Source organism: Penicillium griseofulvum, assembly GCF_001561935.1.
Source record: "Penicillium griseofulvum strain PG3 chromosome Unknown contig_12, whole genome shotgun sequence".
Taxonomy (NCBI): Eukaryota; Fungi; Ascomycota; class Eurotiomycetes; order Eurotiales; family Aspergillaceae; genus Penicillium; species Penicillium griseofulvum.
Window position 1 is genome coordinate 223,226 of NW_024467435.1, and position 19,127 is coordinate 242,352.

Sequence of the window (19,127 nt, forward strand, 5' to 3'; positions counted from 1 at the left end):
TGTGTTATTTGCTGGAAATCCCGGGTCTGGTGTCTATTCTAAGCTGAAATGATCTCGTTTTCTCTGTGGCTTTGGAGTTGTGGGATCTGTGTACAATAATTTCCGGGCAGAGAATTAGCAAGAAAAATAAGATTTAAGAACTAGCTATTTTGAAAGATATATCTTTTATATCTATCATATAGAATATATAAAATATATAGATTCTATATGGTTGCCTAAAAAAATGGCTTTAACAGCTATATTTCCCTCTTAATATCAAATTGCCACTCCGCCCACACCCGTCTATTACGTAGAGAAACTTGACCCAGGTGAAAAAAAATGGAATGAATTTATTATAGATAGATGATATATTTATAGGTTAAAAATGAAATACACAAATTAATAAATTCTTTACTCAGCCCCAGGAAGTAGTGACCGGGTATCTCGTACATAGTGAAATACGTAGTCCGACCCCCCCCAAACCCGCCTAACCCTTCCTTTCTCTCTTCTCCTCTTCCACCACCCCCAAACCTGCAAATCAACCAACCTATCCACTCTTTCCAGGCTTTGACCTGGGTGAACTCGGTTTGGTCCTTCTCCTCCTCGTGAATGTGCGCGCCCGCGCTGTTTGATCGGCGCTTGTAAATCATGGCGTCAAATCTCCCAGCGTAAGTTGAAACTCTCACTCCGATTTGGTTCAGATCGCTAATATGAATTGCAGCCAGCCAAATCTTCGGGTTACGAGTAAGACTTTTCGAATCGACTTTGAACTCTGCGGGGTTCCAGCCATACAAGACTAACCTTTTCTTCATAGTTATCGCCGCCGATGGTCTGTACAAACGCGATGTCTTCCGTATGTTATCTCCAGATCGGATGCTGCGGGGTCGAAGCTGACCATTTCTAGGATTCCCCGATCCATTCGCCGTGGCTACTGTTGGAGGAGAACAAACGCATACAACTTCTGTAATAAAGAAGACTCTGAATCCCTATTGGAATGAGCCGTTCGATTTGTACGTGATACCGTGATGCCGTGCTGTGATACCCCTCCGCTGTTAGGGGAGAAAAGTGTGAACCTCGTTAACCATTTGTATAGGAGAGTCAACGAGGACAGCATTCTTGCGATCCAGATTTTCGATCAGAAGAAATTCAAGAAGAAGGACCAGGGTTTCCTCGGAGTCATCAATGTTCGCATCGGAGATGTCATTGATTTGTCGATGGGTGGTGATGGTATGTCCGAAGAACGCCGATCGCGAGTAGGAACGTGGACTGAGCTGACGGCCATGTGCCCCCCACAGAAATGCTTACTCGGGATCTGAAAAAATCCAATGATAACCTCGTGGTCCACGGAAAATTGATCATCAACCTATCGTCAAATCTCACCACTCCCCATCCGAACCAGAACGGACTCCAACGTCAACAGGCCCAGACATCGACTTCCAGCGGCCTTGTGCCTCAGGTTGCAGCACCAACACCCCAAACACAAGCTGGCCCGAGTACTCTGGATACAGCTCCTGCCGCAGTATCAAGTTCATCATTGAGCCAGCGCACTTCAACTACAGCTCCACCGGCCGGCGCTCCTCCCCCGTTGAACGGCGCCCCAACCAACCCCCCTGGACCTGGTGCCCCCTCTCGCGCCAATCTCAGCTCGTTTGAAGACAGTCAGGGTCGACTCCCCGCAGGATATGAACGGCGTGAAGACAACTTGGGACGGACATATTATGTGGACCATAATACGCGCACCACCACATGGTCACGGCCAGCAGCCAACTACAATGAGCATACCCAGCGTTCGCAGCGCGAAGCCAATATGCAGCTCGAACGTCGGGCCCACCAGAGCCGAATGCTTCCAGAAGATCGAACTGGCGCCAATTCACCCAACCTGCCAGATGCCCAGCAGATACCGACACCGCCGCCTGGGCCTAACGCAGGAACCTCTCTCGCAACTGGAGCCCCGGCCGGGTCGAACGCCGCCGCGATCTCCATGATGGCAACGGGAGCCACCACTGCAGGCACAGGGGAGCTTCCGCCAGGCTGGGAACGACGAGTGACGCCCGAGGGACGGCCCTACTTTGTGGACCACAACACGCGCACGACGACATGGGTCGATCCTCGTCGGCAGCAGTACATCCGCATGTATGGTCAGGGACAGACCACAGGTGGCGCGAACAATACCACCATTCAGCAGCAGCCCGTATCCCAATTGGGCCCTCTCCCAAGTGGTTGGGAAATGCGTCTTACCAACACTGCTCGAGTATATTTCGTCGATCACAACACCAAGACAACTACATGGGATGATCCACGACTCCCGTCCTCTCTGGATCAGGGCGTACCCCAGTATAAGCGTGACTTCCGACGCAAACTGATCTACTTCCGATCCCAACCTGCGTTGCGCATCATGTCCGGACAGTGTCACGTTAAAGTCCGTCGTAATAATATCTTCGAGGATTCATATGCCGAGATTATGCGCCAGAGCGCGTCCGATCTTAAGAAGCGACTAATGATCAAGTTCGATGGCGAAGATGGTCTTGATTACGGTGGTCTCTCACGGTATGTTCTGCTCTTCCTTTCTCCGGTGTTGATCAAAACTTACTGACTCTTTTAGTGAATTCTTCTTCCTCCTCTCTCACGAAATGTTCAATCCTTTCTACTGTCTCTTCGAATATTCGGCCCACGATAATTATACCTTGCAGATTAATCCCCACTCGGGCGTGAACCCCGAACACCTCAATTACTTCAAGTTCATCGGCCGAGTGGTTGGTCTGGCTATCTTCCACCGTCGCTTCCTGGATTCCTTCTTCATTGGAGCTTTCTACAAGATGATGTTGCGGAAAAAGGTCAGTCTTCAAGATATGGAAGGAGTGGATGAGGATCTGCACCGAAATTTGGCATGGACACTGTAAGTTTAATATATGCAATGTCATTTTGAGAAATAATCGCGCTAACACCAAGGCAGGGATAATGACATTGACGGAATTGTGGAACTCACATTTTCGGTTGACGATGAGAAGTTTGGCGAGCGTCGCACTATTGATTTGATACCCGGTGGCCGGGATATTCCCGTCACCAACGAGAACAAACCACAGTACATTGAGTGAGTGGAACCACTCCAGCCTTCAGCCTGATGAAGCTCTACTAACCACATCGCAGATTGGTTACGGAATGGAAAATCATGAAGCGAGTCGAGGAGCAGTTCGATGCCTTCATGTCTGGATTCAACGAGCTTATTCCCCCCGATCTCGTCAACGTCTTTGACGAGCGTGAACTCGAGTTGCTCATTGGTGGTATCGCCGACATCGATGTAGAAGACTGGAAGAAGCACACCGACTACCGCGGCTACCAGGAACAGGACGAGGTCATCCAGAACTTCTGGAAGATCGTGCGCACCTGGGATGCCGAGCAGAAGTCTCGTCTTCTCCAGTTCACTACTGGTACCTCGCGCATCCCCGTCAATGGATTTAAGGATCTGCAGGGATCTGATGGTCCCAGACGGTTCACTATTGAGAAGTCTGGTGATCCTTCCGCGCTACCTAAATCGCATACTTGGTATGTATTCAATGCTAGTTCTTGTATCCGGTGTATCATAGTTAACCTTTTTTTTCCAGTTTCAACCGTCTTGATCTGCCTCCATACAAGACGCACGAGGCCCTCGAGCACAAAATGTCTATCGCGGTGGAGGAAACGCTTGGCTTTGGACAGGAATAGAGAGTCTGTTGCTGTTACCTCTACTCTGCCTCTACTGTACCTGGATCTTTCTACCTCTTCCCCTCTTGCAGCGTGCAATGAAGGATTTATTCCCTCCCCTGTTCTGTCTTGGTCTTTGTTAAATGTAACCCACTACTCACGAAGCTCTCTTTTTTTTTTACAAGCCAAACCAACTTTCAATTTTTGATCCTCTATGCTGAATTAGGATAGGATCTAGAGCTGGGACATCAAGGTTAATCCCATTCCGTTCCTCTCGACTGTCCTTTTTCTTCTGAGAGAGAGTCCGCATTTCCTTTTCTTCAATGTCGTCTGCATTCCTCTCGAATTGGCTATACATACCCATCCTGGCTCTTCCCACACTCGTTCTGTATTCAATATTCTACGTCACAAATAAAACGAAATCATTGGACTTCCATCGGACTCTGCTTTTATAACTCCATAGTAATTCCTTTGATAGTAGTGACTAACCTTTGGGTCCTGGTCCAAGGTTGTGACATTGCTTTACTCCATTTATGCTGTTTTTGTATCACCTATGTATAACCGATCAGCTAATGTCGCTGTCGTATGGATGTAAGTTGTACATAGCTTAAGGTCGTAAGGTCACTTCTTATAAATCACAAACATCCTGACACCATGACCACACATAATGGATCAACCTGGAAGAATACTGGCCTATATTCTCTCAAAATGGTGTGTCAGTCTTGATGGTCGACATATAACCTTGCCTTAACAAATCCTTAAGAACCAGAGTGCATTCAGGTACTTTCTAAGATCTACCAGTTACAAAAACCCGGCTAAGCAGACTGTGCAAGAGACAACATACGTACATGTCGGTGGATACATAATGTACATAGTACCCTATGGAAGAGATGAGATGAAATTAAGCACCTAGAGATCCTCTACTGGCCAGTTCTTACCCATTCCAACATCAAGATATCTTGAGTCATCTGAACTCTGTTTGATGTTTAGATATACGAGATTAAGCAGTACCCCCAATACCTTTTGACTAGGGTGAATTTATACATAGTTCCACTAGCAACTCCAAGTGCAAGGCTTCTTCAAATCACGAAACTGAAGTCAAACATCTTCTTCAATTTAAATGGAATGTACAGTCCAGCATAAGATTACTGTAGTTTGAGACCGTCGGCTTGATATAATGACACACGCACACACATACACATATCTCCAAGATCAACGATAATTAAACATTCACACCAGCAGCGACAAGAGACAATCCAACCAGCATGAACATCTGCACACCAATGGCACCAGCGCCACTTCCCGCATCTTTGGAACTCGTAGAAGCACTAGCCGAGGCACTGGCGGAGCCGCTCGCAGAAGCACTAGCCGTCTCAGCCGGTCCATCACAGTGCCAGTGATCACCATGCGGCTCGCAACCAACAGACTCGGTAGGGCTAGGGGCTGTAGGAGTAACATGGGCAGTGGTACTCGCTTCGACCTCGCTTGCCGTTGATGTAACTGACACACCTGTTGATGCCGGGCCATCACAGTGCCTGTATAGATATTATTAATCACCGAATATTAGATATATCATGATAGAACAAACCAATGGTCTCCGTGTGGCTCACAGCCAACTGAAGCAGTAGGAGATGGACCTGGATCCTGGGCCAAGACCCCGGATGAGACCGAAGTCATGAGAGCAATGACATAAACGGAGAATCTCATTTTGGCGAGGGGACTGTGCAATGGAAAATGATTCAAAATCCGAGATCTGTCGCACAGGGTCCGCAGCTTTATACCTCCCACTCCGGGCAGTAGGTTTCGGGGCCAAGAAAAGTGGAAGTCTTGGTGCCCCAAAGGTTCTCAGCTTGGCGGCGGGTTATGTCTCATCGTATTGGGCAAATTATGTTTTGGCTTTCCATTGGTCATTTGTGGATAAAATCCTTTTCACTGAGCCCTTTGCTTTTTGGATATGTTGTATATCTTGGCCGTCTTAGGTCAATTTCGAGGTTAGACCGGACTTGTCCCTGCCGATCCCAACTTGCTAGGGTTGATATTTTATTCTCCGAGGGCATAACTCTGACCTTGTGGAAATTTCAGCCCCAGGAAAAATGAATTCTTCTCCATATGGTTAAATTAGGTGGGTATTATATTGTATTGGCTCAGCAGGTGACTCGTATTACTCGTAGCCCTATTCCGTCTCATGTCTCCAATGCAGAGTTACATTCAGATGATATTTCAGTAATAAACAGCTATTTTTCTTTTTAGTAGAAGGCAACAAAATATTATATGGATTTCTCTATTCTAGCGCTTAACAGCCTCCCAATACTGCGCCTGATATGCATTCTTATTCAACCCCCGCTCATTTCGACCATATGCTACCTCCAACCCTCGCACTTTTAAGTCAGGCAATGTGAGATTTCCAATTGCAGGATCTGTCTCCTGGAACTCAAATCCCATAGTAACACTCAACGCCACAATCTCGTCCAGTGATAACTGCACAAATGGCGCAGTGCCATACAATAAAGGACCTAGATTTACCCAACGGCCACCAGGGCGAAGGAGTCTGTGTATAGTCTCAAGATATGAGACTAGATTCCGCGCAGTATCGATGAAAAACAAGGTCACGATTATATCGTATTGGCCTGTGTGTTCTGTGAATACCGTGGTGAAATCTCCCTCAATCAGTAAGACAGATGATGGGCGTATAACTTGGTTCGGGAATGTAATGGAGCGCTGGAGATCATCCGTCGTGACGTGGTGAGACCACCAGTCAATGTACGGGTGAAATGGTACACTGTTGGGGGCAGAGAGACTGGATACATAACGGTATGCTAGATTCATGTATGTTGACCATTCATTCATAGTGACATCGAAACCTGATACCTCCAATCAACCAATGAAACCCAGATAGGAAATTTTGTACTCACCTCCAAGATTATCGACCTCATGCGCTAGTCTTCCCAATCCTGACCCGGGCAATAACACTCGCAAGGGTTTATCTTTCGCTCGTGGCGTCTGGGCAAGCGATTTTAAAATACATCCAAAGGATTGTTGACGTTCTTCATCGCCCTCATCTGCCCAATCACGCACAAAATGCTTCATTCCCTGAGAGACGCTAGTCCTATCAACGGACCGCTGCTGGGTTTCACTTTCTTGGATGAATTCGTCCAGCTCAGACTGACTAATATTGTAGAACGAAAGACCGTAATCAACAATAGATCTGGTGATTTCGCTGTTTGTCTCGAACAGATGTTCCGCTGTGTTGAGTTTACGCGTGTAGTGGACGGTTGATTCGAGCAACTTAGCTAGTCAGTTAAACCTGCTCAACACCCGCAAAAAGAAAGAAAGGACATACCTTTCGCTGCTGCTTGGGGACATTTTTATAAAGATTTCTCCATCGATTAACCTCAGCTAGGCTTTTGTCTTTGTACGCAGTATACCCATGCAGGGCAGTTAACAATCGATGTCGAGGATGGACGGAGTTCCATTTCCCATTAGCTCGCTCCAGATTTTGCAGTAAACGCGCGTGTTCTTCATTGTGTGTAGACAATGGCACTGGATAATTAAATGTACCAGTTTCGGCTTCAACGCTGTGAGAGATGTCCTACAGAATGTCAGTTCTAAGCGGATACCGTTCCGGGATATTGATCTGACCTTAATCCATGGGAAATGAATGGCCAATTCCACACATGCCATGCATGTAAATAAAAAGAATATCTCACGCAACATTTTCTCGGAATTAGAGAATTAAAAAACGAGTGCGTGGAAAGTATATCCAGTAAATCCTTATGGTCAACTGCCAAGCCCTAACCTCTCGGTCCTCGATGCCAAGAAACTATCGAGGTTCTCGGAGAAATGGCGCAACATTATTGATGGATTGAATAGAATAAATGAGACACATTAGGGATTGATGGATTGATGGATTGTTTCTCGATGGAATAAGTCGCACTATCTGCTAACCGGTCCTTTGTCAAATCCTCCGAGTTAACGGCATCGATTGGTTATATTGAAGCCATTATGGATCAGAGTAATATTTTCAAACTTTTGAAAATTTGAGCGAGCCCGTCAAGACACGGTATATGTTAATGGGCTGTAAAAGATAGCAAATTGTAGAATTAGTTTTATCAGCTTGAATAACAGTTATCATCTCTGAAGTATGCGAGTCGTCAAACTTTTACATACAATATATATAGTGCTTTTCAAGGTGCTCTTTACACTTCTATATCACATATTTAAAATTCATCTCAGTAGTAGCTCAATTGAACAGGACTTGTAATATTACCCTTGAATTTGAAGTATAGCTAGGATATTATTTACTCTATAAACTCTCCCTTGAAGAATTAAAAGTAGTAAAGAAATATATTTAGAGAATCTATAAAAAGGATTTGTTAAATCCCGTGCTTTTCCCTCAAGCTAATTTGAGAGTTAAGAAGCATGAAAATTTGGAATTATGCGTATGTTGTGCTTATGTATTCTGTGTATGAAGGCGCTATACAAAAGATACTTAACCCTACGATTTGATATCCGATGCAGCCCACGCATTCACTCCGTAGAGGTTGATAGGCTCAGCACAATTGTCACACCGCAAGGAGGAATGAGGTTCAGCTATTGAAGTCTGAAGGCTTACGAATATGGATTACGCGACCCTGTACCTGATACATCGCAAGCTTGCAGAAAGTGGGTACAGAAGTGCGAAGCATGTAGATGCTCATTCAATTATAGATTCGTAGGGCCAATATTGTGTAACTTGGGATCCCCTTCTTTTTCCACGATTGTTGTTGTGATGGCTCATTCTAATTCCCTGGCACTAAACATGCGTTCTGGCCTAGTTTACAGACCCCATCGTCCCCAGAGTCCCATTTACCAGCATAATTATATATTCACCGTTCGTCACCGGGGTCTGGCAATTACCTGAAGAAAAATGCCGATCTATCCCTTGCATCCCTGCAGCGCGCACGTCATATAGGGTCGTCATGTCAAGGTTAGGGCAGACTCTGCCAAGCATGTTTCCCTGAGCGTGAAGCATATGTGGCATTGAATAAAGAACAGCCAAAAGCATTCCACGGACTTACGCGGGTGATCGCCCGGCAAATCTGTAGATCGGCAAAACACCCTTGAAAATGACGTTATAGCCTGGTCAAAATTATATTGGCTATAAATAACTTTATGTCTCTTGTACACCGTAGTTCCAGCACATTATCAACATTTACTTTGGAATTTCCTATCTTTAACTCCAAATCGTGTCAAATATGGGCTTACCGTATGTATATGCACTCATAATTTCACATACTCGCGATTTCTAACCTTGCATAGCGTGGAAGGACCATCGATAGGCTGGCCAGAGACTGAACAGGCTGCACCAAATGTTCAGAGATGGGCGACTGAGGTTTGTTTTTTTTTCGTTTTTACAGATCCTTCGCTGCTAATGCGCTGCAGCAATTGCTTTGCCTTTGGCGTAAACAGCGATATCGTAGGGACAATGTTCCTTCGTGGGGTGATGAGGTATGTATGGGCCTAGACCATGAAGAAAGAAATATGCTAATCCAATGCAAAGATTGAATACAATCTGGTTGATCTGAACTCAAGCTCTGAACGGGCGACATTGCTATTAGATCAGGAGAAGGTGATTCGACAATGGGAAGACAACCCGGCTAGCAAGGAAGAACCGTCAGTATATCCCAATCATGAAAATAGCTTTATCTAACACCAAACAGGGTTGTTCTTCAATGGGAATGGGCAAAGTATGTGGTCGAGACCACTCCCGCCAAGCCATACACGGAGAGCATCGAGGATCTCCTGAGTGTCCAGCAAAATATGAAGAGAAGGTATGTAGTTCCCAGTCGTTCGAGAACTAGCAGCTAACCACAAACAGACGACAAGTCATCAATCGTTCTCTTTCACCAAACCAGCACACAATGTCACTGTCCTTCTTCCCCCGTGCTGGAGCGGATGGTCAATGGACAACTCCTCAAGGTCGAACCCAGACAAACCACTCAGTATGCTCTATTCCGCGGTATAGAATTCTCCCTGAGAATGTCTTCGGCCGCAGACAGAGTCACAAGAAAACACTTTACCCAGTCTACCAAGACATCGAGACACCGGATATCTTCTACGATATCTTACCCTCGGGAGAGAAAATCAAAAATCACCTCTGCTTGGATGACCTCGAGGTCGGAATTGGCTGCTGCAGTCTGCAAACAACCTTCCAAGCACCAAACGAAACAGAAGCCCGATGGCTACACGACCAGCTCATCCCTCTCGCACCGATCTTCCTCGCTATGACCGCCGCAGTCCCAATCTGGAAGGGATACCTGGTCGACACAGATATCAGGTGGCAGCGATTCGGAGATTTAGTAGACGACCGTCGACCAGAAGAGATGGAAACCATTGTATGTCAAGCCCTCTAAGCAGAAAACATAAAACACCAACTAACATGACCCCTACAGCCCCCACGCTGGACCTGGAACCGCACTTACCTCTCCGAAGAAAAGCCCCCCGGCCTTGAGAACGACTCACCACTCCAACCGATGAACCCGGCAATTAAACAACGTCTGCTAGATGGTGGCATGGATGACTCCCTAGCGACGCACTTTGCCTCCATCCTCTCGCGCGACCCGCTCATCCTAACAGAAGAAGACACGCACAGCCTCAACACGTCAAACACTAAGCTCTTTGAGCTCCTCCAGAGCTGTGTCTGGCATGCTGTCCGCTTCAAGCTCCCAACCACGGACACTGGACCTGGGTGGTGTGTTGAGTTCCGAACAATGGAGTCCCAGCTCACAGACAAGGCAAATGCGGCATTTGCTATATTTGCGTATCTGCTCTCCAGAGCTATTGTCACTATGCATTTGAATTTCTATATCCCCATTGACAAGGTGGGTGAGTCGATGGAGTTTGCAAAGGAGCGGGATGCGGTTCGTGGTAGGAAGATGTGGTTCAAGAGGTCTGGGTGGTTGGTGGGTTCTCATTCAGTTAGGGGAGTGAAGTCGATGTGTAAGGAGAAGGTTCATAAGCGGTTGAATGGTGAGGGGGAGGAATTTGCCCTCATGTCTGCTGATGAGATCTTTAATGGTGAATCTGAGGAAAATGGGTTCCCTGGGTTGGTTGCTATTGTGCGCTATTACTTGAAGCAAAGTAAGATGGCGGCGGCGGAGCAGGAGAAGATTGCTCCGTATTTGGAGTTGATTAGTGAAAGGGCAAGTGGTGAGAATCCTACACCGGCGACTTGGATGAGGGATTTTGTTCGCTCGCATGAGGATTATCGACAGGATAGTTATGTTGGTGAAAGGGTGTGCTATGATATGATGAGGGAGATTGTGCGGATGAATGAAGATGAATGAGGGTATATAGAGAGTATTTATGAAGGTCTTTTTTATAGTGAACATCAAGCCAAATTCTATTAAAATCCACTTTACACCGATTATCAAACTACTTAACTATTTGGTTTGATCTGCGAAATTGCTCACAGCCCTCAGTCTCTCTCCATACTTCCACAAGATAAAAGGAATAGGACATCCAATCACCAAAGCCAACAATGCCAACAGGCTGTTCCCCCATCCATACCCAAGTGTCTCATACATTGCCGGGCTGAATAGCGGGAATCCAAAGCCTGTCAATCCTCGCACAATATAAACAGCACCATTGGCACTGGCAGCATAAACAGGGAATGTATCTAGCAGATACTGACTGCAACACTGGAAGATGATAGTAGCCCCCATGAGTGGGAGGGCAATACCAATATCTGGCACAATCCAATGAGTGTGGTACTCTGCACTCCAGCCGTAAATCAGCAATCCAAGAGGAACCAGCAACGAAGCTGGCACCATAATCGGCAGCCGGAACTCAGGCTTTCCCACGCCATTGTTCTTGGCTACTTGATACCGATACACCCGGTCGGTCAGAAAAGCACAGATCTGAGCCCCGATGGCGTAGCCAATGCAGGGCGCAATGTAGTTGAGGGCACCGGTGCTGACCCTCATTTGATAATGCGTTGTCCAAAGCTCCGAGAAGCTAGAAAGAAGGAGATAGACAATTCCATAAAGATAACCGTAGTAGCAAGCCAGTGCTTGGATAATTGGCTGCGTGCCGAGAAAGTACAAGGACCGGGAAATAGTGCGTCGGTACAGCTGGCCGACTGTCTCATCTTTTTCAAAAGGCGTCTTCCAGACACGGCCATCGTATTTGCCCTGTCTGATTGCTTCTGCGATTAGAGCTGCTTTCTTCCGCAGCAGTATAACAGGTGCATATGTCTCTCGCGCAACAATCAAACACTGCACTAGAAATGCACCCGTGGCTAGAGAGGTGGACCAGAACGTCCACCGCCATGTGGTGTACTCTGCGATGAACCCGCCGACAATGGGACCAAGACATGATCCCAGTACTGGGCCGAGACTGATTAGAGCGACGGGGAGTCCACGCTCTTCTTTGCGAAACACATCGCCCACCATACTAGCGCCAACCTGGCAGATTGTTAGTCTCGGACTAATCTCGTCCATGAAAGCAAAATCGGAACTTACAGCCAATGATGCACTTGCTCCTATTCCGCTCAATAATCGGAATATTAACAGCTGGGTCATGCTTGTGCAGAATCCAGCGCCGAGATTGAAGGCCAGGTAGAAGAAACTTCCGATCTGCAACACTGGCCATCGGCCGTATAGTTCACTGAATGGGCCGAGTAAGATGGGTCCCATGGAGTACATGAGCAGGAACAATGATAGTGCCAGTGGGCCTGTGATAGTAGATGTCGTGTGAAATTCATCCGCAATTGCATTGACTGTTGGTGTTGTGATAGTCGATGATAAAGGCATGAGGAACAGTGGGATTGCGATGGTCGCCATAATGGTCCATTTTCGTGTTGCGGGCCAGTCTTGGGGATGGTCGCCGTCGAAATCTACCATTATCACTTTCTCATATGTCGACATTGTGGCTTTTTGGCGTTATGGCGTTGTACGGGAGGCGCCGAGTGACTAGTATGGCTGAGAATGAATCGGTTCCCAAATGGAAGTAAATGCATGGAAATTTGTAGTGATAGCACTGTCATTGGGCTGAATTCCTTGCCCCTGCATTCTGGAAGAAAAACATTGTTTGGCCTTATGTGCATCATGATCGACGAGGATCGGCGTGGGTGACGAGGATCTAAAAAATAGTCGTAAGCTCAGGTCAGGATCTATTGAATAGTCTGATAGCTAGGGTAAGGGGGTTTGCTTTGTGAATGATCTTCGGTTGAGTCTACCAGGGTCTGAAATTGTGATATGCGTGTAAAGATGCTTACTCCTTGCACAAGTTCTCATATAAATCTGTGTACAAACCAATAACTAGTGTAACAGGAAAGTTCCGAAAAGATGTATTGAGTGATATATACCGAAATAGAATTTTGATCTGGCTAAATGACAAATCTGAGCCAAAATCTTTTTTTTTTTTTCTTTTTTTTTTTTGGATTCAAAAATGAAAATGTACTCGGCATAAGCCGTGTCTTTCGCCTGCTTTTCCTATTCACATAGGTTCATGTATGTACAGCAATTGAACTTACCACATGAAACGATTTTCAGGAGTTTTTTGTATCATTAATGTGGCTCACCCAAAAGAGCTTTAGGCCAGTCTTGATCATGCTGTGAGATCGGCCAATCGGAACCGCATCAAGTAACCTGGCTGTTCCGGCGCTTGACAGCTGCCTGGGGCTCTGGCAGGTATTTTGCTGTAATTGGTAAGCCTGATGCAAGTATGAGCATGAGTATCCAGATGGCATGGCCACCTGCCAGCTGTGTCCTTGCCCCCAGAGCGAAGAGACTGTTGAAGAGAGCAGGGCAAAAGGCTCTCAGTGTACTAACACTGGTTAAGGCCAGCGCATTCAGTGTGCCCAGCACCCTCGGCGAGGGTGCAACGTCATTCAGGGCGAGCTGGATCGCCGTGAAGCTCATGCTGACTCCGCAGCCGATTGCTAGGGTGATGGGTAAGAGAATCCAAAAGGCTTTAACAGATGCATCTGTGCCCCTCCGCAGAAGCAAATTGCCAAGAGGACAGCATAGGAAGAAGAACGGATAGGCGTAAGCGCAGAGACGTATCACTCCATTGGACCCGATCTTCTTCTGCAATGGGGGGAACACCAAGAGGAGCCATGCAGCTTGTGCGGCGCCGTTTAGACCCATCATCATCGAAATCTGTAGAGGTGTGAAGTTATACCCTCCGAGCTCTATGGGAGTGAACCAAAAGAGGGGAATAATGGCCGTGTAAGCGAAGGCAAGGACCATGATATGCCCGTAAATGTACAAGACCATACCAACACCCCGCGACTTGAGAAGCTGCCGTGTCGATAGGTCACCACTCTGGGCTGGCGCATCGCATGCTGCCTCGCCATCACGGCCCACCACAACTGACTCCTTCTTTAACGTCTCCTCAACAAAGAAGGCGCTAGACAGGGCAGCGGTGGCTCCCACCATCGCTACCACCAAGCTCGAGAGGGCGTAAGGATATTTTTCGAAGAAGCTGAAAGCCCCAAAAACACCAGGGTACTGTCGTACCGGGTCAGCAAGTGCACCGCCCAGTAAAGGTCCCAGTAACATTCCCACGTTCCCGCTAAAGGCGAACCAGCTGAACGCCCGGGCCTGGGTACTGGGTGTGCTGTGCTCGGCTACCATGGTGCGAATTGTGACGATGGTTCCAGCAAAGACACCAGCAAGACACCTAAACATGATCATCTGTGGTATGGTTCTTGCCAAGCCAAAGAGGCCAGTCGCCACGGTCACTCCGAACAAGGAGGAGACTAGGACCGGCTTGCGGCCGAGGTAATCTGCTGCCCGGCCCCATAATATCATGACAATGGCCTGTGTTAGGGAGAACATTGACTCGATGAGTCCACTGTAGAAGCCAACGTCCGTGTCTGCCAAGCCTCCGTTTTCCTGTACCATCTGACTGACATAGGGGAAGATAGAGAAAAAGGCCAGGGGCTCTATTGCGCGTGCATAGCAGAGTAGCAAAATCTGCAGCTTGGGCAAGGGTTTTTCCTCCTCGTCGCTGTCGCTAGATGACCCTGATGAACCACCCGAAATGTCTGGTGTGTCACCAGCATACTTGATCTTGCTGGACCCTATAAGGGCTGTAGTCTCATCTACATCCCTTTCACTGCCGTTTACGGTGACATGATGTCTGTCTGTCCGTGTAGTCACAACCATATCTGGGAGAGCTGTGGCGTGTCGGGAGAAGTGGATTTGATAGATTTGGGGACAAAATAAATTGATCCTTCACCGCTTTCACGCGGGGTTTGTGATGTTCTTCACCTCGGAAGTTACTACAGTTACTACACTACATACATGAGAGTAGAGACTGAATATACTGTTACAAAGGCCATCTTTAGACTAGAATCTCATTTCTGAGCTATTTTTTCTCATTTTCTATGTTTTAAACTATGTCACACAGCTCCCTCGAAGCCACGATCACACAGTCCATAACAAAGCCATTCTATGCAACAATACAAAATTTAATAAAGATGTACATGTGAATTTATCCAATCATCGCCATCTCTCCTCGGTTACTATGGTCTTCCCCAATATGACTGTTCGGTGTGAACTTCCCGTGTCAGCCCTAGAGCCTCAAGAATTTAGGTGACTCATTGAACATAAATAGTAACTCAGATTCAGATTCACAAACCATTATAGCTTAGAACAACAGACCAAAATAAATCATGGGCCAAGACCATGTTATCATCGTCGGGTAAGGGAGCAAAGCTCATCCTATTATTTTTATCTAACGATACTTCAACAGAGCCGGCGTCATCGGTCTCAGCATCGCAGTCAAACTATCCAAACACATGAAAGTCACCATCATCGCAAGGGAGTTACCCGGAGACGTTGGAATTGACTATGCCTCCCCATGGGCAGGGGCACATTTCCGCCCCACCCCCGCAAAAACAGACGAAGAACGAAAGGAACAGGCCTGGATGAGACATTCCTACCAAGAATTCGAGAAGATTGCGAAAAACCACCCTGAAGCCGGCGTAGATTTCATTCCTGCAGTCGAATATTTTGACACTACCGACGCGACCTCGTTCCTGAACGAAGAAAATGGCTACACCACATGGCCGGACTTTCATATCATCGACCCTGCGCAGTACCCATCTCAATATCCATCGATCCAATTAGGTGTTACCTACCGTTGCTGGGTCCTGAACTCGCCGGTGTATTTGAAATGGTTACAGACACGGGCTGAGGCGCAAGGGACTGGTTTTATTCGAGCTCATTTGACGGACCTGGAACAGGCCGTGTCTGTCTATCTGGAGACTAAATCCCAGGATGAGAGCGATCATGTTTCGGCTGTTGTCGATGCAAGTGGCAGGGGGTTTAATGATCCGGAATCTTTCCCCTCACGTGGTCAGTTCATTATCGTCTCCAATCACTGTGAGAAAACTATCAGTCATCATTGGAGCGATGGCTCCTCTACGGTCATCATACCCCGGCCTCTCGGTGGTGGGACTGTTATTGGTGGGACGAAGGAGCCTAATAACTGGTATGATTTGAGTTATCACCCAAAGTTGGAGTGACGCTAATAGTCGTTAGGTCTGAGGATATTGACGATGCTTCAACGAAAGACGTTCTGAAGAGGGTGAGAGATCTATGCCCCGAGATGATTGACGAGCAGGCGGATGAACTGGCTTCGACAAATGGGTTCGATGTCAAGCAGGTATACGTTGCTCGGCGACCCATGAGACGTGGTGGACTCAACCTTGTCTTGGGGTCATCTGTGGCTCTTAATGACGGCCATGTTCCGGTGATCTCTTGTTACGGTGCCGGCGCAAGTGGATACAAGATTAGCTGGGGGGTGGCAGAGAAAGTTGCCGAGTTCTTGTCTCCTACTAAATAGTACGGGTGTTGCGCATGATGAGGCAGATCTTTTTGAGGATACTGGGCCGCTTCCATGTTTTCAATATCCAGTTTGTTGAATGGATATACTCGGGACCTCGGGGAACTACATACGAATTATGTCACCCCGTATCAAGGATCAAGGGCGCTATTGAGCATGTCGGTGAGAATCTCAGTCTCTGTTCAAAAATGATTTATTGAGAGATGCCGATAGACCAGCTCGGGGCTTTTGTAGTGTTGGCATGGTTACCTACCAACACTCACTATACCTAGCAACGCAAACGCATCCCTCGGTTACTCTGACCCGAGTGAAATTCTTTTAAGACGCCACCTCCTCCATTATTTTTTGGACTATGTTAGACGCTGTTACTACTACTCTGCTTCCCTGGCAAGTTAAAACACGCTTTATAGCCATTTCCCTAATTTTATGCTTTCTTCTTTCCTAAAGTCTCACTATCACGCCCTTACTTAAATCTGACGGCCCATGTTGCTTAATCAAGCCGAGAAGCTAGGAAGGCATTTATTTTGAGCGAGCTCTAGTAACTCAGTATTTAGCAACTTCATACTAGCTGAAAGCGTAGATCAGTAGGCGTGGTTGAACTAATCGCTTCTTTCAACCTTAGATGAGTCTGGAATGCATCTAAGGATATCCTCAGATACACTGATGGAAGTAGTAGCCGTTGGAATGTTCGTCCAATATTAGGTTTTGAGGAATGCCCCAAGATCAAATATACTAAATATGCTTGTTTTCAAATCTAGGGCTGAAAAGGACAGCTCTAGCATTTCAGTGTCAGCACACCACGTTAAACGTTCAAAAATGTGTAAGCCAAAGCCTGATGGCGTTTATCCTCTGGTTCTATTTGTCTACTCTAGACCTCGATGTAAGCCACATTAAGGGGTAGACTGTTATTGTTTTGATTGAAATATAGTAAACAAATAATATTTAAAGAGAATGCAAGACCACTTCGAGTTAGTCGTATCTACAACTCATCGACAACTTACGACAACTTACGACGGCTTTACGACAGCCTTACGACAGCTTTTTCTCTTGGTATTTTCTAACACATCACAGATAATCCGTAACCTATAACCGCAGATATGCAGCTCATTGTCTTCATGATTATGCTGCTCTTCAGCTTTGCGCTCGCCGCTCCGACTATAACGACTTCACGCGGTGTGACGGAAACAGAATACGAGGTGAGTTCCATTGTTCCAGACGGAGGGATCGCTGGAATGTGTATTTTTATGTGAACAACGCTGACAGAAAATAGCTTGTGGGTATTACAACTGTTGCATAGCTGAAACCATGCTCACAAATTTGGATACGTCTAGGTTGTGAGTGAACAGGCTCTCCTATCAAGATTTTATTTGACTATCTAGAAACTAACTCGATCATGGAAAAGCCCGTAAGTCACCAATTGAACTTGGATATCTAACAAGACATAAGCTGACATCGTTTGAAATTGTTAGGCTGTGAGTGAAAAGTTGCCTAATCACAACTTCTAGGATAGAAGGCTAATTATATGATGTTGTACCCCAACAGTTAGTAAGTTATTCGGGATTGGCTACTTCGTGAATCTATGGCCTTTTTGCTAACACAGATCAGGATGTGAGTGAGATGAAGCATGAAGCGATGCTCAACGCGATGTTGAGTGCTTACAATGAACCTAAAAAGAGTGTAAGTAAACCGAAGTCTACATATTACCATTTTGAAATATAGAACTAACAGCATTGGAACTATAGGTTGTGAGTTATAGCCCGCCATTTTTTCGAATTACTGGAATAATGTCCTGACAAGACTGCTTTGAACAGCTTGTAAGTGTTTATGGAAATAAAAGGTTCTATTGAACACATTGCTAACATTTGTGCCAAATCCTAGGATGTAAGTCACGATCTCAAGTGATACTACAACTGCTACCTTATCACGGAACTAATATTTGCCGAAAACAGCAAGTAAGTAGCCAGCATTTACTGATGTAATTTGGGGCTTCAACTGACAAAGCGGAATCAATAGCTGGTAAGTGCTGGTACCAGCATTTCTGGAATATCTGCTTTGACAGCGTACTCATGATTCATACGATCAACAGGAAGTGAGTAATTTCTCTGATGCCTAGTTGATATAAGGATATAACTGACAACGGTTTCTCATATAGGACGTGAGTCACTATCTTCGGTCTTTATGGAATACTTCTGGTATACGGGACTGACGGAACTTACGAATATCAGGGAGTAAGTGGTATCAACAATCCTTCAGTGTTTGCATATGCTGACTATTCAGGTTGTGAGTTATTTCTGTTCATACAAGCTAGGAAATTACTACCGCGCACGGCTCACACGTATTTAATAAACAGGTGGTGAGTGTGTTCGAATCCAATATGAGGCTAGAGAACTAACGAACTCTCGATCTAGAATGTGAGTACAGGTCTAATGCAATATCTGCATACTCAAGATGTTATTAGGCTATAACTAACAAAACTACTACGGAAAGGTGGTAGGTGAACTAAACAATGCAGAGACCACGGTCTATAACCACCCCATCGCCAAGAGTTCGACGATTAGAAAATTAGTGAGTGAACTATACCCATGCAAATACCTGATCAGACAATACTAATCTATATACGATAGTGGGGA

General features: G+C 46.2%; 8 protein-coding genes across 8 annotated transcripts; 4 read left to right on the plus strand and 4 right to left on the minus strand.

Moving 5' to 3' along the window:
* Positions 1–627: 627 nt before the first annotated feature.
* On the plus strand, positions 628–3,681 carry PGRI_089700 (NEDD4 family E3 ubiquitin-protein ligase; the record flags this gene model as incomplete). Its single annotated transcript, XM_040796683.1, has 10 exons — positions 628–647; positions 701–723; positions 794–832; positions 884–989; positions 1,073–1,206; positions 1,275–2,526; positions 2,582–2,875; positions 2,933–3,070; positions 3,127–3,522; positions 3,582–3,681. The coding sequence occupies 10 exons, from the start codon at positions 628–630 to the stop codon at positions 3,679–3,681; spliced, it is 2,502 nt and encodes an 833-aa protein (XP_040650113.1).
* A 1,201-nt stretch (positions 3,682–4,882) lies between these two features.
* On the minus strand, positions 4,883–5,367 carry PGRI_089710 (uncharacterized protein; the record flags this gene model as incomplete). Its single annotated transcript, XM_040796684.1, has 2 exons — positions 4,883–5,195; positions 5,249–5,367. The coding sequence occupies 2 exons, from the start codon at positions 5,365–5,367 to the stop codon at positions 4,883–4,885; spliced, it is 432 nt and encodes a 143-aa protein (XP_040650114.1).
* A 579-nt stretch (positions 5,368–5,946) lies between these two features.
* On the minus strand, positions 5,947–7,374 carry PGRI_089720 (uncharacterized protein; the record flags this gene model as incomplete). Its single annotated transcript, XM_040796685.1, has 4 exons — positions 5,947–6,521; positions 6,573–6,945; positions 7,001–7,249; positions 7,300–7,374. 4 exons carry the CDS (start codon positions 7,372–7,374, stop codon positions 5,947–5,949), a joined length of 1,272 nt encoding a protein of 423 aa, XP_040650115.1.
* Positions 7,375–8,894: 1,520 nt separating this feature from the next.
* Positions 8,895–10,985, plus strand: PGRI_089730 (glutamate--cysteine ligase; the record flags this gene model as incomplete). The annotated part of the gene is made up of 7 exons (XM_040796686.1): positions 8,895–8,905; positions 8,959–9,031; positions 9,082–9,147; positions 9,200–9,312; positions 9,360–9,470; positions 9,518–10,034; positions 10,092–10,985. The coding sequence occupies 7 exons, from the start codon at positions 8,895–8,897 to the stop codon at positions 10,983–10,985; spliced, it is 1,785 nt and encodes a 594-aa protein (XP_040650116.1).
* Positions 10,986–11,081: 96 nt separating this feature from the next.
* PGRI_089740 (MFS transporter) lies at positions 11,082–12,566 on the minus strand (the record flags this gene model as incomplete). Its single annotated transcript, XM_040796687.1, has 1 exon — positions 11,082–12,566. The coding sequence occupies one exon, from the start codon at positions 12,564–12,566 to the stop codon at positions 11,082–11,084; it is 1,485 nt and encodes a 494-aa protein (XP_040650117.1).
* Positions 12,567–13,280: 714 nt separating this feature from the next.
* Positions 13,281–14,813, minus strand: PGRI_089750 (Tetracycline resistance protein, TetA/multidrug resistance protein MdtG; the record flags this gene model as incomplete). Its single annotated transcript, XM_040796688.1, has 1 exon — positions 13,281–14,813. The coding sequence occupies one exon, from the start codon at positions 14,811–14,813 to the stop codon at positions 13,281–13,283; it is 1,533 nt and encodes a 510-aa protein (XP_040650118.1).
* A 509-nt stretch (positions 14,814–15,322) lies between these two features.
* On the plus strand, positions 15,323–16,497 carry PGRI_089760 (FAD-dependent oxidoreductase; the record flags this gene model as incomplete). The annotated part of the gene is made up of 3 exons (XM_040796689.1): positions 15,323–15,351; positions 15,403–16,143; positions 16,194–16,497. 3 exons carry the CDS (start codon positions 15,323–15,325, stop codon positions 16,495–16,497), a joined length of 1,074 nt encoding a protein of 357 aa, XP_040650119.1.
* Positions 16,498–17,594: 1,097 nt separating this feature from the next.
* On the plus strand, positions 17,595–18,399 carry PGRI_089770 (uncharacterized protein; the record flags this gene model as incomplete). Its single annotated transcript, XM_040796690.1, has 7 exons — positions 17,595–17,693; positions 17,768–17,774; positions 17,844–17,902; positions 18,103–18,174; positions 18,240–18,242; positions 18,309–18,311; positions 18,376–18,399. The coding sequence occupies 7 exons, from the start codon at positions 17,595–17,597 to the stop codon at positions 18,397–18,399; spliced, it is 267 nt and encodes an 88-aa protein (XP_040650120.1).
* Positions 18,400–19,127: the final 728 nt, after the last annotated feature.